The sequence below is a fragment of the Heptranchias perlo genome, unplaced genomic scaffold (assembly GCF_035084215.1).
Source record: "Heptranchias perlo isolate sHepPer1 unplaced genomic scaffold, sHepPer1.hap1 HAP1_SCAFFOLD_54, whole genome shotgun sequence".
NCBI lineage: Eukaryota > Metazoa > Chordata > Chondrichthyes > Hexanchiformes > Hexanchidae > Heptranchias > Heptranchias perlo.
Genome location: NW_027139559.1, coordinates 1582181 through 1607366, shown reverse-complemented (window position 1 = coordinate 1607366; position 25186 = coordinate 1582181). Strand labels below are relative to the sequence as shown.

The 25186-nt window shown below is 43.8% G+C and overlaps 1 protein-coding gene and 1 non-coding gene across 2 annotated transcripts; both read left to right on the top strand.

The window, feature by feature from the left end:
* Positions 1–5694: 5694 nt before the first annotated feature.
* On the top strand, positions 5695–23090 carry LOC137315176 (probable G-protein coupled receptor 139). The gene is made up of 2 exons (XM_067980057.1): positions 5695–6184; positions 22192–23090. Exons 1-2 carry the CDS (start codon positions 5695–5697, stop codon positions 23088–23090), a joined length of 1389 nt encoding a protein of 462 aa, XP_067836158.1.
* On the top strand, positions 5730–5825 carry trnai-uau (transfer RNA isoleucine (anticodon UAU)). Its single transcript has 2 exons — positions 5730–5767; positions 5790–5825. It is a non-coding gene; the product is annotated as a tRNA-Ile (tRNA).
* Positions 23091–25186: the final 2096 nt, after the last annotated feature.

The following is a 25186-nucleotide window of genomic DNA, read 5'->3' as shown; positions in this document are numbered from 1 at the left end:
TATTACGTGGGTACAGCAAGCAATTAGGAAAGCAAATGGCATGTTGGCCTTTATTGCAAGGTGGTTGGTGGACAAGAGTAACGAAGTCTTATTGCAGTTGTGAGGGCTTTGGTGAGACCTCTCCTGAAGTACTGCCAACAGTTTTGCTCTCCTTATCTAAGGAAGGATATACTTGCCTTGGAGAACGTGCAATGAAGGTTGACTAGATTAATTCCTCCGATGAGAGGGTTGTCCTATAAAGAGAGGTTGAGTAGAATGGGCCTAAACTCTCTGAAGTTTAGAAAAATGAGAGGTGATCTCATTAAAACGTAAAACATTGTGAGGGGGCGTGACAAGTTAGGTGCTGAGAGATTGTTTCTCCTAGTTAGATAGAAATGAACCAGGGGCATAGTCGCAGGACAAGTGGTCGGTTATTCAAGACTTTGATGAGGAGGAATTTGTTCACGCAGAGGGTTGTGAAATTTGGAATTCTTTACCCCAGATGGCTGTAGATGCTGATTCATTGAATATATTCAAGGCTGAGATAGAACGATTTTAGGACTCTCGGAGAATCAAGGGATATGGGGATCGGGCGGGAAAGTGGAGTTGAGGTAGAAGATCAGCCATTATCTGATTGAATGACGGAGCAGGCTCCAGGGGCCGTATGACCGACTCCAGCTCTTGTTTCTTATGTTCTTAAAACAGGAAGCGTCGGGATGGCTGTTTGCCTTCCATGAAGGACATCGGTGAACAGCTTGGGTTTTTATTACAAGGTCCCACCCTTCAGTATCATTCATATGTCGCCGTTATCTAAAATACAACGCAAGTGGGATTTGAACCCACAACCTTTAAAACCGTTTCATTTACTCACAATGACGTATCCATTGCGTCACAGAGCTAAAAGCAGCAAGGTCAATTTTGCTGAGTGCTGAACCGACCGGGCAAGCCGTTCGGTAGATTTGCACTTCCCACAGATTTTCCGTGGGGTTTCACACGCACGTTTTTATCAGCCAAACATCTAAACAGAGCTACAGAGCTACGACAGCAGACTGAGAGATGGGGGTTGAGGGATATTGTGAGAAGCTTGATAAGTGGGTTGAGAGGCATGGAGAGAAGGACTTAGTTGGGTTTGATGGATATGGTGAAAACTGGGAAGCTGGGGTTAGATGGAGAGTAAAGCTCCCTCAACAATGTCCCGTCAAACACTCACAGGGCAGGTACAGCACGAGTTAGATTACAGAGTCAATCTCCCTCTTCACTGCCCCATCAAACATTCACAGGGCATGTACAGTACGGGTTAAATCCAAAGTAAAACTGCCTCTAAACTGTCCCATCAAACACTCCAAGGGCAGCAGCACAGAGCGGCCGGGATATCACAGGATCATTGTCGGTGCAGCACAGGAGGAGGCCATTCAGCCCCTCGAGTCCGTTCAGCCATTCAATTAGATCTTGGCTGATCTGTACGTAGGAACAAATGGAAGCGATTCATCTGGTCGAGCCTGTACCATCATTCAACTATAAGGAACCGATCCCACCATCAAACTCACCATGGACGACTCTTCAGAATCGTTTTTTTTCTTGGACACACAAATCTCCATCAAAGACGGGCATCTCAGCACCTCACTCTACCGCAAGCCCACGGACAACCACACGAAGCGCCACCGATCCAGCTTCCACCCAAACTCCGTCAAAGAGGCCATCCCCGATGGACAGGCACTGCGGATACACAGGATCTGCTCAGACGAGGAGGAACGCGATGGACACCTACAGACGCTGAAAGACGCCCTCGTAAGAACGGGATATGACGCTAGACTTGTCGATCGACAGTTCCGACGGGCCACAGCGAAGAATCGCATAGACCTCCTCAGAAGAAAAACACGGGACGCAACCGACAGAGTACCCTTCGTCGTCCAGCACTTCCCCGGAGCGGAGAAACTTCGCCAAGTTCTCCACAGCCTTCAACACGTCCTCGATGACGGCGAACACCTCGCTAAGGCCATCCCCAAGCCTCCACTACTCGCCTTCAAACAGCCACCCAACCTCAAACAGACCATCGTTCGCAGCAAATTACCCAGCTTTCAGGAGAACAGCGTCCACGACACCACACAACCCTGTCACGGCAACCTCTGCAAAACATGCCAGATCATCGACACAGATACCACCATCACACGAGAGGACACCACCCACCAGGTACATGGTTCATACTCCTGTGACTCGGCCAACGTTGTCTACCTCATACGTTGCAGGAAAGGATGCCCCAGAGCATGGTACATTGGCGAGACCATGCAGACACTGCGACAACGGATGAACGGACACCGCGCAACAATCGCCAGACAGGAGGGTTCCCTCCCAGTCGGGGAACACTTCAGCAGTCAAGGACATTCAGCCACCGATCTTCGGGTAAACATTCTCCAAGGCGGCCTTGGAGACACACGACAACGCAAAATCGTCGAGCAGAAATTGATAGCCAAGTTCCGCACCCATGAGGACGGCCTCAACCGGGATCTTGGGTTCATGTCACGCTACACGTAACCCCACCAGCGGGAAAAAAAAGTTATCTGTTTTTAATACAACTGGACATTCTCTCTTCTCTCTCTCTGCCTTTCGGGTCTCATTCGCTTCTTGTCTGTGTAATTTGACCCTTGTGTATTCAGTATACTGGGACATACTGTTTTCCGTGGCTAACCTGTCTGAACACCAACGACACCTTTGAATCCCAGCTTAATATAAGATATGCGATTTGAGAACCTCTCATTCACTCACTCACCTGACGAAAGAGATAATCTCCGAAAGCTTGTGATTTTCAAATAAAACTGTTGGACTATCACCTGGTGTTGTAAGATTCCTTTCATTTTTCCACCCCAGTCCATCACCGGCATCTCCACATCATCATTCAACTAGTTCCTCGCTGATCTGTACCTCAGCTCCATTTTCCCGTCTTTTATCCACACCCTCAGATAACCTGAACCAACAAAAATCTCTCGATCTCAGTCCTGATATTTTCATTTCATGGAGTCACCACAGCCTTTTCGGGGAGAGAGTTCTAGATTTCACGGAAAAGCAGTGCCCGTGACAAAAGCTGCTCTCGATCTACAAACCGCCTCCTCGATGTACCCGGTTTACTGGACGGGCATAGAAATTGAGGAGCAGCAGATCCTTACAATTGTTGCGCTCAGCTCTAACACGAAACAGCAACTCCCCAATGTTAGAGAAAGAGATTTCATTCGACATTCTAAGTCCCTTGTATTTGAAATGTGCTGTTGAGAATACAGCACGTGCAGACAAAGGGACAGGCAGAAATGCAGATTTGGCAAATAACAACGCAAAATAGATCCTCACAAATTAAACACATCGTGAAATGAAATGGGGAAAATGATAAACAGTAACGATAATAATGAAAATAACGATCATAATCCTCATCATCATCATATTGGAATTAATCCAGAAGGAGAATTAATTATGGGGAATGTCCGTGGAACGAGTTATATCATAGGTCAGAGCGCAGTAGATCAGCATCACCTCAAGATTTCGGCCACCTCGATGCACCGGTAGCTTCCAAAAGCCGTTTTATTTCCTTCTTTCTGAATCCAAACAGTGTGAATTAAGTGACCGGTACAAAATGTCCTGCCCGTGCACCCAGATCGACAATGTTGAAATCGCACAGTCAGGAAGACAAGGAATGTATGTATTTACCTCAAGTCTTTTCTGGGACAGTTAGAAATGGTCGGATGTAAAACAGTTCCGACCCATGTAGAACACGTTATCAACCAGTGTGAAAACCGACCAGAGCAGGACTGGAACCTGCAATCTTGTGATGACATCACGATAAAGAGCGAAATCAGGTGCTTTTTTTATTAGACCACGATCACCAAATGATCCAAAACTCGGAACAGTGTTCATTAAAGCCTTTACTTCATTCTGTCTCTTGCTTTCACTTTGTGGATGTTGGTCATTTAATTGATTATCTGTTCTTTTACCAAGTTGGCCTTTCAGCTTCCGAAATCGAAATAAATCTTTCAGAATACTGACAACTGAACTCCCGCTCGGTCTCCGAGAAATTTACAATCAAAATAAATTATGTTCAAATAATTGATCGAAATGATTAGCCGCCAAACCGAACCTCTTCCACAATCAGTCCGTAAAATAGAGAGAGGAAAAGACAAATTGGTGAACTGAAAATCTATACTGAGAGCAACACAGAGCAGAGAGAGCGAACATAATTTACTGCGGGCCCCGACGGGCCGAATGGTCTCTTCCTGTTCTGCAAAATACGAACATTCTCCAATTCCACTGGGCGTGATTACTATTTTCTGATTTTCATTTGGTATTAAATATGAACGCAGTGTATTTGTGAGAGTGTGTGAGTGTGGTGGGGGTACCGGAACCTCGGGGTAATGAGTTCGATTCAGATCTGGCGCTCAGTGTTAATATGTGCATTCTCACTGTTTATCAGTTAAATCGCGGGTTTCTTGCTATGCACTCAACACATGCCCTGTAATGTGTGTTCAATTTCTGCAGGGAATATTTAGCGAAATTGTTAATATTCAACTCGCGGGAATTTAATAAAATGGGAAAGAATTATTTTTGCCAAAATGAGAGGGCACGGAATTGGAGCGAGCCATTTGACTTGGGTTGAACATTAGTTGGGATTTAGGAGGCAGAGAGTGGGGATAAAGTTTAGGTATTCTGATTGGCGGGATGTGACAGTGATGTTCCCCAGAGTTCTGTTCTGGGGCTTCAACTCTCCACCATATTTATTAATGACTGGGATGAAGGAATACAGGGTTGGATATCTAAGTTTGCAGATGTGACTAAGTTAGAACGGACAGTAAGTGAAAAGGGGAGCAGGAAGTTGCAAAGGCGCATAGACAGATTAAGAGAATGGACAAAACTATGGCAAATAGAGTTCAAAGTGGGCAAGTGTGAGGTCATCAACTTTGGACACGTAAATCGGCGAATTTTCTGAATGGTTAGAAGCGAGGGATTGTAGAGGAGCACAGAGATTTGGGAGTCCAAGCACATAAATCATTGAAAGGCAGGTAGAGAAAGCAATTGAAAAGTCTCAACTCTTGTAACCAGAGGCTTCCTCTCACTCTTCCACATTATCACTGTTGCAAGCCGCCCACCCACAACTCATAGGTCACACACACTGGCAGCTATTTAACCATGACAGGCACATCACTCAGCCACACATCCCGCTTTCTTGCAGGTGAAGGTGGTGCATATCAGGAGGCAGCAAGTAGCAGTGATACTTAGCCCGTCGATCTTGTTGCACCATTAAATGAGATCATGGCGGAGCTGTGACCTCACTCCATGTACCCGGCTTCGCCCCATATCCCTTAATACCCTTGTTTCACAGAGATCTTTCAATCTCAGAATTAGCATTCACAAGTGTGCTACCATCAACTACCATCTGCAGAAGAGCGTTCCAAAACGTCTCCCACCCTTTGCGAATAGAAGCCGAGGTGAAGTGAAAACAACACACATGGAGAAAAGATGTTGTGCAGATCGAAGCTGAATATGAATTTATCGCAATTCACGCGATGTCATGAATGCAGAATGAAAATGCTGCTACATTGGGCGTTAATCGAACACTTGCTTCGTGTGTGGCAGGAAAGAATTCGATTTCCAAAACACCAATGCCCAAGTGGCAGGTGGCGGCATGTGTCCACTTGGAAACCTGCCTGAAAGAATATGCAGTCTTACAGGCCGAAAATGAGTGTGTTTGATGAGACTACTAAACCAACGCGGCTCCAGTGGCGCAATCGGTTAGCGCGCGGTACTTATATAACAGTATTCAGGCTCAAGAAATGCCGAGGTTGTGAGTTCGAGCCTCACCTGGAGCAGTTTAACCTTTTGCTTCTAACATTTCCACCGGAGTTCAAGGGACAGCTGGTCTGTTCCCTGAAGCATCTCCTTCTTCGTGTTCTCATGTGGGCACTGGAACATAAGGGTGAACTCTATGACATATCACAAGTGTTGTCAGCAGCTAAATGTGTTTACAACGCGCAAGACGCCTCATGCCACCAGCTGTTTGAACTGGCCGTCCGCCACAAATGCACTTGTTCATGCCCCAGTATAACTATCGGGGACTTTCCAGACTCTGAGGACTTCACCGAGGACTGCGAGTGCATACGGTGCCTTGGAGAACCACAGGCTCAATTACCAGCCGTCGACTTCAGGGGTCCCCGACGGGCAGACGCACGTGAGCTTGTGATTGATTGTTTGTCTGTTACAATACTTGTATGTTATAAGTGTTACAATAAAGTAGTACCTTTTACTTTCGCCTGTGTACCATATTGTCTCAGATCCAGAACCTGTATTTAAAACAAAACACTACACAATACGACAGTGTAACCCTGCGATAAAACAATACACAGATTCTAGATAGAATTTACAGAAACGGGCCATTCGCCCCAACTGGTCTCTGCTGGTGTTTATGCTCCACACAATATTCCTCCAACTCCATCTCATCTAAAACTATCAGCATATCTTTCTGTTCCTTTCTCTCTCGTGTACTTATCTAGCGTCCCCTTACATATTTCTAAGATATTCTCCTCAACTACTCCATGTAGCAGTAAGTTCCACATTCTCACTACTGTCTGAGTAAAGATGTTTCTCCTGAATTCCTTATTGAAGGTATGAGTGATTATTTTCTACTGATCACCCGAAAATTTCGGCTCCCCGTAAGTTGAATCATCTTCTCTATCCCCACCTATCAAACCACGACATAATTGTAAAGACCTCGACCAGGTCACCTCTTAGTCTTCTCTCTTCTAGAGTAAAATGTCCCACACTGTTCAGTCTTTCCTGATAGGTATAACCTCTTAGAATTGTTATGATCCTCGTGAATATTTTATTTTCGTTCTCCAGTGCTTCTATATCCGTTTCCGTAATATGGAGACCAGAACAGTGCAGGCCTAAAACGTCATCATTGAGAGCGGTTCGTCAATCCAGATCAAAGGGAATTCAGGATTGAGAAAGTCGGGGAGAACCGGCGCAACTCGCATAACAGGAAGTGTCGGGGCGGCAGTTGCCTTTCATGGACATCAGCTTCGATTTTTGTTTCACCCACAGCGTCATTATTATGGAGCCCTCATCTGAAATATAAATCGGGGGAACACAGCATCATTATTATGGAGCCATGATATGAAGTATAAATCTGGGGGAACACAGCATCATTATTATGGGGCCATGATCTGAAATATAACTCTGGGGGAACACAGCATCATTATTATGGAGCCCTGATCTGAATTATAACTCTGGAGGAACACAGCATCATGATTATGGAGCCCTGATCTGATATATAACTCCTGGGGAACACAGCATCATTATTATGGAGCCCTGATCTGAAATATAACTCCTGGGGAACACAGCATCATTGTTACGGAGCCCTGATCTGAAAAATATCTTTGGGGGAACACAGCATCATTATTATGGAGCCCTAATCTGAAATATAACTCTGGGGGAACACAGCATCATTATTATGGAGCCCTGATCTGAAATATAACTCTGGGGGAACACAGCATCATTATTATGGAGGCTTGATCTGAAATCTAACTGTGGGGGAACACAGCATCATGATTATGGAGGCCTGATCTGAAATAGAACTCGAGTGGAACACAGCATCATTATTATAGAGTCGTGATCTGAAATATAACTCTGAGAGAACTCAAGCTCAGAACCTTTCAAATGTCGTTACAGTCTTGAACTAAAAGTCCAATGTGCTTTCCGTCGCGCCACGGAGCCCAATATATTTTACCTCTTCTTTCACTCTGTTCTTGTGAATCTGGGGACGATCTGATGTTGGGCAAACTTTTGTAAATATCTAAATTCTCCCTATTCCATTTTATTCAACAATTTCGTTCATATATTTCACACCAAGCTTGTTGTTGTAGTTAGGAGCAGGAGTAATATGTCAGGAGAAATCAGCTTTTGCTGGAGGTAAATATAAATCACCACTGAGCAGGAAATGCTCATTTGGTAAATATCATTCACAAATCATCCCAAAAAATGGAGCACAATGTGGAAAGAAATTCGGGAAATAATTATAGTCGTCAAAATAATATTCGAGCTACACTCGCCTTGCATTAAACAAGAGAGGAATTAATTGCGGGGAATATTTGTGCAATGAGTTACTTCACCAGACGGTTGCTTTTATTACTTGTAGAGAAACACCAACAATTATGAGGAGATGCACAGACTGAATATCTGGGGCTCAATTCCATTGGATTCTCAACAGTCAGTATAATAATTTACAATTATTGATAAGGAAACCCGCAATCTTATTATTTAGCAGTGAGGACACAGATATTAAAAACGAGTGGCCCGACTGCTTCGGACTCATTCCCAAGAAATGACCGGACCAGAGGGGTTTAGAATTTCGCAAAACGGAGACTGGACATAGCAGAGTGTCCCAGACTCTGATCTGAGAATTGGACCTTCACTTGGTGTAAAATGGGTCACTCACTGAAAGAAATAAACCAGCATCAGCCCCGAAAAATCAACGAGTTCCGATATTAAGTGACGGCCCCGATAACCATTCAATTCTCAGACAGAGGCTGTTTTGGGTTTGACAAACTGTGAAACAGAGAAGTGTGGGATGATATAAAGTATTGTAAATTATCTATTTTAGTTTCAGATTTACAGTTTCTCTTCAATTGTTACTGACAGGAGCGGCTGTAACGGAGCTGACTGGCTGAGTAACAAGCTGCGATCAGTCATTGGCCTGTGCTCCAAACCAACTCGTTGGACCTGCTCATTTCAGCTCACTTCATTCTCAGCTACCGGGAAAATTACTGAAAGAGAAGATGTGAATAACAGCTGGAAAAAACAATGGTCTCCACATTGGTGGTCTGAGCTCTCCAACATACAGCAGTTAAGGGACTCGGTGAGTTTGATGTTCAGAGACAACACAGCACAGTTTCAGTCGTGCAAGCTCCATCCACTTATATTCATAGAATCACAGAAAGGTAACAGCACGGAAGGAGGCCATTCGGCCCATCGAGTCTGCACCAGCTCTATTCAAGAGCAATCAAGCTCGTCCCACTCCCCCGCCCTATCCCCGTAACCCTGCAAATTCTTTCCCTTCAAGCACTTATCCAGTTCCCTTTTGAAGGCCATGATTGAATCTGCCTCCCCCACCCCCTCGGGCAGTGCATTCCAGATCCGAACCACTCTCTGTGTAAAAAAGATTTTCCTCATGTCACCATTGGTTCTTTTGTCAATCACCTTGAACCTATCTCCCCTGGTCCTTGACCCTTCCGCCAATGGGAACAGCTTCTCTCAATCTGCTCTGTCTGGACCCGTCATGATTTTGAAGAAGGTGGATGATTTTGAAGAATGACTTGGTCGAAGGATTATAGGGGAGAGTAGAATGTTTTTCAGTGGGTGGTGGGGATCTGGAATCACTGCCTGGAAGGTTGGAAGAGGCAGAAACCCTCATCGCGTTTAAAAATTACGTGGATATCCACTTTAACTGCCTTAACTTATGAGGCGAGAAACCAAATGCTGGAAAGTGTGATAAGGCTGGAAAGCCCTTTTTTCGGCCGGCACAGACACGATGGGACGAATGGCCTCCTTTTGTGCGGTAAATTTCTATCATTTCTATGATTCTATTTTGTTTCTTTTTCATGTGTTCCCGACACCAACTGTGTTAACTGATCGTTTACTTGAACGTAGAGTTTTCTGTCGCACTCACAGCTCAGCGAAGGGCGGTTTTCAAAATTAAAGCCGCAACTATAATGTTAAATATAGATAATGCCAAGAAATGAGTTTTATTTCTGTTCTTCCCCAGATAAATGTGTTATTTAGCGAGCGATCAGAAGACCGTTGATTTGTCTTTCTCACACCTGCAATCTTGTGTTTGTGCAGAGGGTGATATTTGAAGTCCCCTCTTCCCATTATATTGTGTAAGGAATCTTACAACACCAGGTTATAGTCCAACAAATTTATTTTAAAATCACAAGCTTTCGGAGATTATCTCCTTCGTCAGCTTGTGATTTTAAAATAAATTTGTTGGACTATAACCTGGTGTTGTAAGATTCCTTACATTTGTCCACCCCAGTCCATCACCGGCATCTCCACATCATTATATTGTGGGCAGAGTTTGTTATTCAGACTCAGAGGGTGATATTTGAAGTCCGCTCTTCCCATTATATTGTGGGCAGAGTTTGTTATTCAGACTCAGAGGGTGATATTTGAAGTCACCTCTTCCCATTATATTGTGGGCAGATTTTGTTCTTCAGACTCAGAGGGTGATATTTGAAGTCCGCTCTTCCCATGATATTGCGGGCAGGGTATTTTCTAAATGGTAAAAAGTTAAAAACAGTGGATGTCCAAAGGGACTTCGAGGTTGAGGGACAGAGATCATTGAAGTGTCATGAACAGGTGCAGAAAATAATCAAGAAGGCAAATGGAATGCTGGCCTTTCTACCTGGAGGACCAGAGTACAAGGGGGCAGAAGTTATGCTGCAGCTATTCAAAACCCTGGTTAGACCGCACCAGGAGTACTGTGAGCAGTTCTGGGCACCGGACCTTCAGAAGGACATATTGGCCTTGGAGGGAGTGCAGCGTAGGTTTACTAGAATGATACCCGGACTTCAAGGATTAATTTACGAGGAGAGATTACACAAATTGGGGTTGTATTCTCTGGAGTTTCGAAGGTTGAGTGGTGATCTGATCGAACTTTATAAGATTTTAATGGGAACAGATAGGGTGGATGGAGGGAAACTATTTCAGCTGGCTGGTGTTTTTACGAGTAGGGGGCACAGTGTAAAAATCAGAGGCAGACCTTTCAGGAGCGAGATTAGAAAAACATTCGACTCAAAAGGGTAGCAAGAGTTTGGAACTCTCTTCCGCAAACGGCAATTGATACTAGCTCAATTGCTAAATTTAAATCTGAGACATATAGATTTTTGTCAAACAAAGGTATTCAGGGAATTTTTTTTAATTCATTGATGAGATGTGGGCGTCGCTGGTGAGGCCAGCATTTATTGCCCATCCCTAATTGCCCTTGAGAAGGTGGTGGTGAGCCGCCTTCTTGAACCGCTGCAGTCCGTGTGGTGACGGTTCTCCCACAGTGCTGTTCGGAAGGGAGTTCCAGGATTTTGACCTAGCGACGTTGAAGGAATGAAGATATATTTCCAAGTCGGGATGGTATGTGACTTGGTGGGGAACGTGCAGGTGGTGGTGTTCCCATGTGCCTGCTGCTCTTGTCCTTCTAGGTGGTAGAGGTCGCGGGATTGGGAGGTGCTGTCGCAGAAGCACTTGCGAGTTGCTGCAGTGCATCCTGTGGATGGTACACATTGCAGCCACAGTGCGCCGGTGATGAAGGGAGTGAATGTTTAGGGTGGTGGATCGGGTGCCAATCAAGAGGGCTGCTTTATCTTGGATGGTGTCGAGCTTCTTGATTGTAGTTGGAGCTGCACTCATCCAAGCAAGTGGAAAGTATTCCATCACACTCCTGACTTGTGCCTTGTAGATGGTGGAAAGGCTTTGGGGTGTCAGGAGGTGAGTCACTCGCCGCAGAATACCCAGCCTCTGGCCTGCTCTCATAGCCATAATATTTATAAGGCTGGTCCAGTTAAGTTTCCGGTCAATGGTGATCCGCAGGATGTTGATGGTTGGGGATTCGGCGATGGTAATGCCGTTGAATGTCAAGGGGAGGTGGTTAGACTCTCTCTTGTTGGAGATGGTCATTGCCTGGCAATTATCTGGCGCGAATGTTAGTTGCCACTTATGAGCCGAAGCCTGGATGTTGTCCAGGTCTTTCTGCATGCGGGCTCGGACTGCTTCATTATTTGAATGGTTGCGAATGGAACTGAAAACTGTGCAATCATCAGCGAACATTCCCATTTCTGACCTTATGATGGAGGGAAAGTCATTGATGAAGCAACTAAAGATGGTTGGGCCGAGGACACTGCCCTGAGGAACTCCTGCAGCAATGTCCTGGGGCTGAGATAATTGGCCTCCAACAACCACTACCATCTTCCTTTGTGCTAGGTATGACTCCAGCCACTGGAGAGTTTTCCCCCTGATTCCCATCGACCTCAATTTTACTAGGGCTCCTTGGTCCCGCACTCGGTCAACTGCTGCCTTCATGTCAAGGGCAGTGACTCTCACCTCACATCTGGAATTCAGCTATTTTGTCCATGTTTGGATCAAGGATGTAATGAGGTCTGTAATGGCATCATTACCCTGTTTACAGTTATTGTCTCATCATCAGCATCATGACCCTATTTTTTTTTAAAAGTCTGACCATTAGCATCATTGCCCAATTTAAAAAGCATCATGACCCTGTTAAAAGAGAGATTCTCTCCATCTTCATTATGACACTGTTTAAAAGGAGCCTCACCATCAACATCATGACCCTTTTTAAAGAGTGTCTCACCATCAACATCATGGCAGTGTTTATAGAGAGTCTCACTATCAGCCTCATCGCCCTGTTCAGATTGAGTCTCACTATTCGCATCATGGACTGTTTAAACAGCGTGTTTCACCATCAACATCATGACCCTGCTTAATGAGTGTATCTCTCCATCAACATCACGGACGGTATAAAGAGAAAGTGGTCCATATCGGTACCTACGACATAGGTAAAAAGAGGAACCAGGTCTTGCAAGCACAATATAATGAGATAGGAAATAAGTTAAAAAGCAGGACCTCACTGGTAAATATCTCATGATTACTCCCAGTGATACGTGCTCGTGTGTATAGGAAAGGGAGAATAGAGCAGATGAACGCGTGGCTGGAGGGTTGGTGCAGGAGGGAGGACTTTAAATTCCTGAGGAATTGGGACCGATTCTTTGGAAGGTGGGACCTGTACAAGCCGGATGGATTGCTTTTCAACAGATCCGGGGCTCATATCCTCGCAGGATATTGCTACTGCTGTTGGCGAGGGTTTTAACTAGAGTGGCAGGGAGATGGGAACTTGAGCGGGGAGTCATAATAGAGTAAAGTTGAAAGCAACAAGGGAGAGGAGGATCAAGAGAAATTTACAACACAAACAGTACAAATGGTTTTTCAAGAACAAGTGAAAGGGAAAAGCGTAGAGCAGCAGAAAGGAAATGTACATTTGGCACTACAGATAAAGTAAAAACTGGAAGTTGTAAAGCGATTAATCCAGCATCAAAGCTAAAGGTCAGGCTGGGGTGTGTGGCCCAACTAAGAGTTCGATATACAAATACACGGAGTAGAAGGAATAAATTAAATGAACTGCAGGTACAAATTCAAATTGGAGGTATGATATGATATGATAGCTATTACGGAGACATGGCTGCAGGAGGTGACGAAAGTAGTGGTCAGGGGAATGTCAGTGGATGTTATTTATATGGACTTCCAGAAGGCATTTGAAACGGTCCCACAGAAGAGACTGTTAGCTAAGATACAAGCCCATGGAATCGAGGGGAAAGTACGGATTGGTTAGGAAGTTGGCTGAGCGAAAGGAGACAGAGAGTGGGGATAATGGGAAGGTACTCACATTGGCAGGATATAACTAGTGGAGTCCCGCAGGGATCTGTCTTGTGGCCTCAATTATTCACAATATTTATTAACGACTGAGATGAAGGCATAGAAAGTCTCATATCTAAGTTTGCCGATGACACAAAGATTGGTGGCATTGTCAGCAGTACAGAAGAAAACATAAAATTACAAAGCGATATTGATAGATTAGGTGAATGGGCAAAATTGTGGCAAATGGAATTCAATGCAGACAAATGTGAGGTCATCCACTTTGGATCAAAAAAGGATAGAACAGGGTACTTTATAAATGTTAAAAGTTAAAAACAGTGGATGTCCAAAGGGACTTTGGGGTTCAGGAACATAGATCATTGAAGTGTCATGAACAGGTGCAGAAAATAATCAAGAAGGCAAATTGAATGTTTGCCTTTATATCTCGAGGACTAGAGTACAAGGGGGCAGAAGTTATGCTGCAGCTATACAAAACCCTGGTTAGACCGCACCTGGAGTACTGTGATCAGTTCTGGCCACCGCACCTTCGGAAGGACATATTGGCCTTGGAGGGAGTACAGCGTAGGTTTACTAGATATTAAGGGTACAGATAGGGTGGATAGAGAGAAACTATTTCCGCTTGTTGGGGATTTTAGGAGTTGAGGTCACAGTCTAAAAATCAGAGGCAAACCTTTCAGGAGCGAGATTAGAAAACATTTCTACACACAAAGGGTTGTAGAAGTTTGGACTCCCTTCTGCAAACGGCAATTGATACTCGCTCAATTGCTAAATTTAAATCTGAGATCGATAGTTTTTTGGCAACCAAAGTTATTAAGGGATATGGGCCAAAAGCAGGTATATGGAGTTAGATCACAGATCAGCCATGATCTTATCAAATGGTGGAGCAGGCACGAGGGGCTGAATGGCCGACTCCTGTTCCTATGTTCCTATGAATGGTCAGGATTGGGAACTAAATGTACCGGGTTATAAGTTTTACTGGAGAGACAGGGAAAATGGAAGAGGGGGAGGAGTATCCTTATTAATCAGAGATGAAACCACTTCAATGATAAAGGATGATATAACGAGAGGTAAGCAGCAAATAGGGACCTTATGGGTTGAATTGAGAAATAGGAAATGATCTCAGGCTATGGTGCGAGTTGTGTATACGACTGCTGGCAGTAGCTCTGAAGTGCTAGTTTGTATAAATCCAGAGATCAGAAATGCGTGTAACAAAGGCATAGTGGTCTTAATGGTAAAAGCAGACAAGCAACTATCAGAAAGGTAGTGAATTTCTTGATTGTGTCCAGGATAGTTTTCTACAGCAGTATGTCCGAGAGTCAACAAGGGGGCAAACCATCCTGGATTTAATAATGACGAATGAACCAGATTTAGTGAAGAGCTTAACTGTGATTGTACATCGATCCAATAGCGATCATAACATGATCGAGTTCAAGTTGTGTTGGAAAGAAAAATAAATGAATCAGCTGCTAAGATTCTAGACTGGGTAAGGCGAACTTCAATGGGATGAGACAGAGACTGTCCACAGTAAACTGGGCAAATCTGTTAATGGGTAAAACCACTGACGATCAGTGGGAAATGTTTAAAGAAACATTTAATGTGATACAGAACCGGTTTCTACCTCTGAGGGGCAAGAACTGCACTTGCCAAAAAAACAGGCATGGACAACTGAAGAGCAAAGGGACAGTATAAGGCATAAGGAAAGGACATAAAAAAAGCAAAAAATGGTACAGATCCTGGCGAATGGGAAAGATATAAAGTTCAACAAAGGGTCACAAAACAGATAATAAGAGGTGCAACAAGGGCGTATGAAAATATACTTGCAAGGGATATCAAAACCAATACGAAGAACGTTTATCGCTACATTAGGAAAAAGAGGTTGGTCAGGAGCAGTGTTGGCCACCGAAAAACTGAACGTGGGGGATATTGTCATTGACAATGGGAAACGGCGGAAATGTTGAATAATTACTTTGCGTCAGTATTTACAGATGAAAAATAGATGCCAGAAATCCCAAGAAAACTAATATTGAATCAATACAATTAACAGAAGTAAAACTACAGTAATGTAAAAAATAATAACATAAAAGAGTGACAAATCCCGAGGACGAGATGATTTTCATCCCAGGGTTTTAAAGGGAGCACATTGCAGATGCCCTAAATATAATCTTTCAAAGTTCACTAGATTCAGGAAACGTCCCTGCAGATTCGAAAATTGCATCTGTTACTCCGCCTTTTAAGAAAGGAGAGAGAGGGAAACCAGCGAATTATAGATCAGTTAGCCTAACATCTGTTTTGGGGAAATTTCTTGAGTCTATAATTAAGGATAGGGTGACTGAACACCTCGAGAATTTTCAGTTAATCAGGGAGAGCCAGCATGGATTTGTGAAAGGTAGGTCGTGCCTGACATACCTGATTGTTTTTTTTTGAAGAGGTGACTGAAGTCGTGGACAGGGGAATGTCAATGGATGTTATTTATATGGACTTCCAGACGTCATTTGATAAAGTCCCACGTAAGAGACTGTTAGCTCAGATAGAAGCCGATGGAATCGAGGGAAAAGTACGGGCTTGGTTAGGAAGTTGGCCGAGCGAAAGGCGACAGAGAGTCGGGATAATGGATGGTTGCTCACATTGGCAGGATGTGACTCGTGGAGTCCCGCAGGGATCTGTCTTGGGGCCTCAATTATTCACAATATTTATTAACGACTTAGATGAAGGCATCGAAAGTCTTATATCTAAGTTTGCTGATGACACAAAGATTGGTGGCATTGAAAGCAGTGTAGATGAAAACATAAAATTACAAAGGGATATTGATAGATTAGGTGAATGGGCAAAACTGTGGCACATGGAATTCAATGTCGGCAAATGTGAGGTCATCCACTTTAGACCAAAATAGGATAGAACAGGGTACTTCCTGAATGGTAAAAATGTTAAAAACAGTGGATGTCCAAAGGGACTTAGGGGTTCAGGTACATATATCATTGAAGTGTCATGAACAGGTGCAGAAAATAATCAATAAGGCGAATGGAATGCTGGCCTTTATATCTAGAGGACTAAAATACAAGGGGGCAGAAGTTATGCTTCACCTATCCAAAACCTTGTTTAGATCGAACCTGGAGTCCTGTGAGCAGTTCTGGGCACCGCCCCTTCGGAAGGACATATTGGCCTTGGAGGGAGTGCTGCGTTGGTTTACTGGAATGATCCCCTGACTTCAAGGGTTAAGTTACGAGGAGAGATTACACACATTGGGGTTGTATTCTCTCGAGTTTGGAAAGTTAAGGGTTGATCTGATCGAAGTTCATAAGATATGAAGGGGAACAGAAAGGGTGGAGAGAGACAAATTACTTCCGGTGTTAGGCGATTCTCGGACAAGGGGGCATCGTCTACTAATTAGAGCCGGACTTTCAGGATTGAGATTAGGAAACACTTCTACACAAAAAGGGTGGTAGAAGTTTGGAATTCTCTTCTGCAAACGGCAATTGGTGCTAGCTCAATTGCTAATTTCAAATTTGAGATAGATAGCCTTTTGCCAACCAACGGCATTAAAGGATATGGGCCAAAGGCAGGTATATGGAGTTAGATCAGAGATCATCCATGATTTTATCAAATAGCGGAGCGGGCTTGAGTGGCTGAATGGCCTACTCCTGTACCTATGTTCCGATGTTGCTATATTCACAATAAGCATCGTAGCTCTGTTAAAAGAGAAAATCTTACCATCAGCATTATTACCCTGTTTAAAGAGAGTGTTGCACCATTAGCATCATAGTCCTGTTTAAAGATAGTCTCGCCATCAGCATCCTATCACTGTTTAAAGAGCGTCTCTCACCATCAACATCATGCCCAGCTATAAAGAGAGAGTCTCACCATCAGCATCATGACCCTGTTAAAATAGAGTTTCACCATCAGCATCACGATCCTGTTTCTCGAGAGTCTCACCATCAGCATCATGGCACTGTTTATAGAGAGTCCCACCATTTACTTCAGGACCCTGTTTAAATGGAGTGTCTCACCATCAGCATCATGGCCCTGTTTATAGAGAGTCCCAACATTTACATCAGGACCCTGTTTAAAGGGAGTGTCTCACTGTCTGCATCATGGCCTTGTTTAAAGAGCGTGTCTCATCATCAACATCATGGCCAGGGAAAAAAGAGCGAGTCTCACCATTAGCACCGTGAACCCCTTTAAAGAGCGAGTCTCACCATTCGCATCATGACCTTGTTTAAAGAGAGTCCAACCATCAACATCGTGAACCTGTTTATGGACAGTCTCACCATCAGCAATCTGACGCTGTTTATGGAGATTATCACCATCAGCATCATGACCCTGTTTAAAAAGAGTCTCAAAATCAACATCATTACCTTGTTTAAAGAGAGTCTCACCATCAGCATCATGACCCGGTTTAAAGAGAGTCTCACCATCAGCATCTTGACCCGGTTTAAAGAGACAGTCTCACCATCAGCATCATGACCCTGTTGAAAGAGTGTCTCGCCATCTGCATAATGGCCCTGTTGATAGAGTTTCACCATTAGCATCATGGCCATGTGTAAAGAGCGTTTCAGCATCAGCATCATGGCCCTGTTTATAGAGAGTCTCACCATCACTATCATGACCCTGTTCAGAGAGAGTCTCACCATCAGCATCATGACCCTGTTTATAGAGAGTCTCACCATTAGCATCATGACACTGTTTAAAGACAGTCTCAACATCAGCACATGAACCACTTTATGGAGAGTATCACCATGAGCATCATGACTGTTTGAAGTGAGAATCTCATCACCAGAATCATGACCATGTTTAAAGAGAGAGACTCACCACCAGAAACATGACAATATTTAAGGAGAGATTCTCACCATCAGCATCACGACCCTTTTTAAAAAAGAGAGTGTCAGCAGCAACATCATGGCTGTGCTGAAAGAGAGAGTCTCAACATCAGAATCATGACCCTATTTAAAGAGAAAATCTCACCACCAGAATCATGACCCTGATTAAAGAAAGAATCTCACCATTGGAATCATGGCCGTGTTTTAAGAGAGATTCTCAGCAGCAACGTCATGACCCTGTTTAAAGACAGTGTCTCACCATCAACATCATGGCCAGGTATAAAGAGAGAGTCTCACCACCAGTCTCATGAACCTGCTTAAAGAGAGAGTATCAACATCAGCATCATAAACCTGTTTAAAGAGAATCTCACCATTAGCACCGTGACCAGGTTTAAAGAGCGAGTCACACCATTAACATTAAGACCATGTTTAAAGAGCGAGTCACACCATTAACATTAAGACCATGTTTAAAGAGAGAGTCCCACCATCAGCATCATGACCCTGTTTGTACAGAGTCTCACCATCAAGAACATGACTCTGCTTATAGAGAGTCTCACCATGAGCATCATGGCCTTGTTTAAAGAGAGAGTCTCACCATTAGCTTTATGGCCCTGTTTAAAGAGCGATTTTCACCATTTGCATCATGGCCCTGTTTATGGAGAGAGTCTCACCAGCAACATCACGACCCTGTTTATAGAGAGTCTCACCATGAGCAACATGGCCCGCTTTAAAGAGCGAGCCACACCATCAATATCATGATCATATTTAAATAGAGAATCTCACCACCAGAATCATGACCCTGTTTAAAGGGAGAGTCTCACCATCAACATCATGAACCTGTTTAAATAGATTCTCACCATCGCCATCATGACCCTGTTGAAAGATAGAGTTTCACCATCAGCATTATGACCATATTTGAAGAGAGAGTCTCACCACCAGAATCATGACCCTGTTTGAAGAGAATCACACCATCAACATCATGGTCATGAAAAAGAGAGAGTCTCACCACCAGCATCATGACCCTCTTTAAAGAACGTGTCTCACCATCAACACCATGACCCTGTTTATAGAGAGTCTCACAATCAGCATCATGAACCTGTTTGAAGAGATTCTCATCTTTAGCACAGTGACCCTGTTTAAAGAGCGAATCACAACGCCAGATCCCATTTACCAAAGGTCTTATAATTGAGGGTCCAATGCAAATGTGAGCCTTTAACTATTCAAAACATCTTTTAAAATATAGTCGCATCATCAGAACATATTTATAAAAAGGGAGTTTCATGGCTGTTTCAAAATTATTACAAACAAATTAATGTTTGAGAATTCCCTTTCACCATTGGCCCTGGGTTCAGTGCAGCCCACAGAGCGAGTCGATGTTAAAGTGTGTTAGATTCTGGGCTTTGTACCCTGAAAGCCAGATTGAAATCTCATCCAGGATATGGGCAGGTGTTCCCGTGTATTGGACGTGACTTTTCACCTTTTCACGTCTGTTCTTTGTGTTCAAATCTGGCCGCAAGGCGGGCTAATTGCTCTGAATAAAGTCAGCAATCACCGAAAGGAGGATAAATGGAGAATTTAACACAACCCAGCTACCGACACCATCACCAACTCAACCAATCAACAACCCGAACATCCATCACCCCAAACAACTCCTCCCACCAACACCTCGAACCACCCCTCACACCATCACCTCCAACCACCCCTCACACCATCACCTCCAACCACCCCTCACACCATCACCTCCAACCACCCCTCACACCATCACCTCCAACCACCCCTCACACCATCACCTCCAACCACCCCTCACACCATCACCTCGAACCACCCCTCACACCATCACCTCCAACCACCCCTCACACCATCACCTCCAACCACCCCTCACACCATCACCTCCAACCACCCCTCACACCATCACCTCCAATCACCCCTCACACCATCACCTCGAACCACCCCTCACACCATCACCTCCAACCACCCCTCACACCATCACATCCAACCACCCCTCAGGTCGAGGGGCTTTATCTGCTTTTCGTCCCATTAGTTTCTCCTGTACTTTTTCTCGACTGATATTAATTATTTTAAGTTCCTCATTCTCATGAGCCCCTTCGTTCCCTTTATTTCTTGTATGCTTTTATTGTCTTCTACAGTGAAGACAGATACAATGTATTTGTTTAACACATCTGCCGTTTCCTGATTCCCCATTATAATTTCTCCTGTCTCAGCCTCTAATATACGAACGTTTACTTTTGCTACTCTCTTTGTTTTTACATACTTGTCGAAGACCTTACATTGCGTTTATACTTATATTTAAAAGTCGATCCAGAGATGGTTTTAATGTATACAGGGGATGCACAGTCGGTACTAATATTTACAGGAAGTTCCAGAATCGGTGCTACTATTTACAGGGGATCCGGAGAAAGTATTAATATTTACAGTTTTATCCAGAGACGGCATTATTACTTACATTGGGTTGCAGCGAATTACTAACACTTACAGGGGAATCAAGAGAAGGTACTAATATTTTCAGTGGAATCCAGTGAAGTCGCTAATATTTCCAAGGGATCCGGAGACGGTACTATTAGTTACAATGCAATGCATAGAAGTTAGTAATATTTACAGGTGATCCAGAGACGGTTCTAATATTACAGAGGATGCAGAGACTGTGCTAATATTTACAGGGTTCCAGAGATGGTACGATTATTTACTGGGGAACCAGAGACTATGCCAATATTTATAGCGATTTCAGAGAGAGCATTAATATTCACAGTGGTTTCCAGAGATAGTCCGAATATTTATAGGGATCCAAAGATGGTTCTAATGTCTACAGTGCGATCAAGAGATGGTACGAATACTTGCAGGGGAACCAGAGACGGTTCTACTATTTATAGATAATCCAGATTTGGTACTAATATTTACCAGGGATCTAGAGATGGTACGAATATTTACAGGGCTACAGGGACGGTACTAATATTTACAGGGGATCCAGAGACGGTTCTACTAATTACACATGATCCAGATATGCTACCAATATTTCCAGGTTTTCCCAGAGGCGGTACTATTATTGAAAGGGGGACCTGAGACAGTACCAATATTTTCAGGAGGACCAGAGACAGTACTAATATTTTAGAGGTGATCCAGAGTCGGTACAAATATTTACGGGGGTTCCAGAGACGGTACTAATATTTATAGGGGACCCAGGGATTGTTCTAATATTTAAAGGGGAACCAGAGACTATACTGATGTTTTCAATGCGATTCAATGACTGTGCAATATTTACAGGGAATCCAGAGACGGTACGAATATTTACAAGAGATGCAAAGCAGGTACTAATAGTTAGATGGGATGCAGAAACGGGACGAATATTTATTGGGGTAACCAGGGACAGTACTAATAATTACAAGGGATAAAGGGACGTTACCAATATTTGTAGAGGATGCAGGGACGGTACTATAATTGAAAGGGGAACCAGAGACAGTACTAATATTTGCAGGAGGACCAAGAGTCGGTATTAATATTTATGGGCTTTCCAGCGATGTTACAAATATATATCAGGGATCCAGAGACTGTTCTAATATTTAAAGGGGAACCAGACAGTTCTAATACTTTCAGAAGTTCCGGAGACGGTACTAATAATTCCAGGCGGAGCAGGGACGGTTCTAATATTTACAGGCGTTACACAGACGGTACCAATGTTTACAGGGGATCTATAGAGAGTACTAATATTGAGTGGGGTTCCAGAGACCGTATTACTTTTTACTGTGAATCCAGAGACTGTATTAATATTTACAGTGCAGCGAGAGACGGTACAAACATTTACAGCGAAACCAGAGACGTTACTAATATTTACAGTGGACTTAGAGACGGTACTAATATACACAGGGCGCCCTGTCTGATGTATATTTTCCCTCTTCATTTCCCTTCCTTACAGTTAACTTAGTGACGACTGTGATCCTGTCTCGGGGAAGGTGCGGTCTCTCCAAATGTGTCACTCACTACCTGGTGGCCATGGCAGCGGCGGATCTACTGGTCGTTATCATCGATCTGATACTCAGACACATTCCAATTGTTTATCCTGCACAGTTTGATTTCAGGTTCTTCATTCCCGTGTGTAATATCCACGCCGTCCTGCTTTTCGCAGCCACAGACTGTTCTGTCTGGTTCACGGTAACTTTCACCTTTGATCGATTTGTGGCCATTTGTTGTCAGAAGCTGAAAATTAAATATTGCACCGAGAAAACGGCATCTGTGGTTCTCGGAACAGTGACTGTGCTGAGCTGTTTGAAGAACATCTCCTGGTACTTTATGTTCACTGGTCTATATTCCCCGCGTAATTCCCCCTGGTTTTGCGATATAACAGACAATGTTCTAACTTCCCCGGTGTGGGGAGCAATTGAATTTATTCATAATATTCTCACCCCTGGGGTCCCATTTGTTCTGGTTCTGCTGCTCAATGCTTTCACCGTCAGGCACATTTTATTTGCCAGCAGAGCCCGCAGGAGACTCCGGAATCACAGCAGTGGGGAGAGTCCCAGAGACCCAGAGATGGTGAGCCGAAGGAAATCCATCATTTTACTGTTTGCTATATCAGGGAACTTTATACTGTTATGGGTGGTGTTTATGGTGTTTACTATATGGCACAGGATGTGGTTTTTGGGTTTTCGGTCTATATTTCTACCTGTGTTTGTACAAGAACTGGGATTCATTCTCCAGCTCCTGAGTTGCTGCACAAACACTTGTATTTATGCGGTGACACAGTCTAAATTCAGAAAGCAGTTGAAGAATGTGGTGAAATATCCCTTCATTCTAATTGTTAAATTCATCAAATAATGAGAAGATATGAAGATTTTCGATGAACTGAATCATTTATGTGTCATACGGTGTCTGATTCTCTCCCCACCAGACCGTGATTCTACATAACAGGATGTGTTTATTCTGCAAACACTGAACCCTTTGTAACCTGAGGGTATTTATGAACTCATATTGCAGCGTTTGTCAAAGTTTGTATCTCACGTTGTAAAATAATATTTGGCTAGTAATTGAACCCCCAGGTTGGGGAGATAGGAAGATTGTAGGTGCCAGAGAATAGTGTGTTAATGGGCGGGAGGTAGAAGAGGTCCCGGATCTGAAGGTGCCGGTGACCAGTGTTTGAATGGGGCGGGAGGTAGATGAGATCGCGAGATTGTTGGTGACGGTGACCAGTGTGTTAATTGCAGGGAGGTAGAGGGGATTCCGGGTATGTAGATGCCAGTGACCATTGTGTAAATGGGGCGGGAAGCAGAGGAGATCTCGGGTCTGTTAGTGACGGTGATCAGTGTGTTAATGGGGCGGGAGGAAGAGGAAATCCCGGATCTCTCGGTGCCGGTGACCAGAGTGTTAATGGGCGGGAGGCAGAGGTTTCCCGGGACTTTTGTTGCGGGGGGTGCAGGAACTTAACCTGTACTCAACACAACGTTGCAGCCAAAAGGCACATTGAAAAGGTGAAATTGTCAGACTGTGAACGTTATAAATAAACTCGAAAGACCCGTCCTTGGAGGGGCTTGAATCTACAACAACATTTTTAATTAATGGCCCAACGCGCTGATCGATTGCGTCACAGAGACAATTGATCAACTCCGTCACTGAACATTTGCAGAGCTCTGCGAAAAGAACAGGGGAATAGAATGGGATTAATTGGATCGCTCTTTCAAAGAGGCAGCACAGTTACGATGGGCCAAATGACCTCTTCCTTTGCTGTACCTTCTATGATAGTTAAGATATAATTCATTGTATGTGAAGCGGTTGGGGCCGGGCTGTGGCGTTCCATAAATGTAATTGCTGTGTGTTTTTGTGTCGATTTGTTAATGTATTTTCGTTGCATCAGGTCAGGGACTGTTAGAAATGGTCGGGTGTGAAACAGTTCCAGGCAAAGTAAGACACGTTTTCACCCAGTGTATAAAGCAACAGCAGTAGAACTCGAACCTGTAATCTTCTGATTGATATCAAAGCGCACTAACCAATATCAGACGCCTTATCCATTACGCCACGCGATCAATTATAAACAGTTATCTGCAAATGATCTTAAACCCGGAGCAGTGATTAAACACTCAGATTCCATCTCTCTCTTCCTTTCACTTTGTTGATGTTGTTCATTTATTGTCTTCTCTCTTCATTTGGTAAGTTGCCTCTTCAGCTTCCGAATTATCAGAAAACTAACAACTGAACTCCCGCTGAGTCTCCGAGAAATCTACAATCAGAATAAACAATGTTCAGATCATTCATTTAAATGTTTAGCCACCAAACCGAACCTATTTCACACTCCACCCAGAAAATAGAGAGTGAAGGAATAAAATAAAAGACAAATTAGTCACATTAAACTCCACACTTAGAACAGCACAGAGCTGATGGAGTGAACAGAATTTACTGTCCAATCCGCACGGGCCGAGTGGCTTCAGATTTTCTTTTTATGTTAAATCTAAAGGCGGACGCGGTCCCTTACCTGTTGTTAACAGCTGCGATACACATCTGGCGCTCAGTGCGAATATATGTACTCTCGCCCTTTAATAAATTAAATGGCGGGTTTCTTGCTTTCTACTCGACACATGCCCTGTATTATGTATACAATCTCGGCAGAGAATGTATCGCGGGTTTAGTTATTTTAAATTTGCAGGGAATTAATAAAATTGGGAAAAAATCTCAGCAATCATTGCAATATTCTAAACCCCTCCAATACTTATATCGAGTCACATCGAGTGTCCAGCAGAGAAACAGGCCTTTCGGCATTTATGCTCCACACAAAACTGTTCCCGCCTACTTTTTCTGACCCTATCAGCACAACCTTCTGTTCCTTTCCCCCGACTGTGCTTGTCGAGCTTCCCCTTAAATGCATCTATGCTATTTGCCTCAATTACTCCTTGAGGTAGCGCGTTCCACATTCTTATTATTCT

Coding starts and splice junctions, on each gene's coding strand:
- LOC137315176 (XM_067980057.1), top strand. CDS start 5,695: ATGAGTGTGTTTGATGAGACTACTAAACCAACGCGGCTCCAGTGGCGC. Junction 6,185..22,191: donor TCCCCGACGGGCAGACGCAC/GTGAGCTTGTGA, acceptor CCTTCCTTACAG/TTAACTTAGTGACGACTGTG.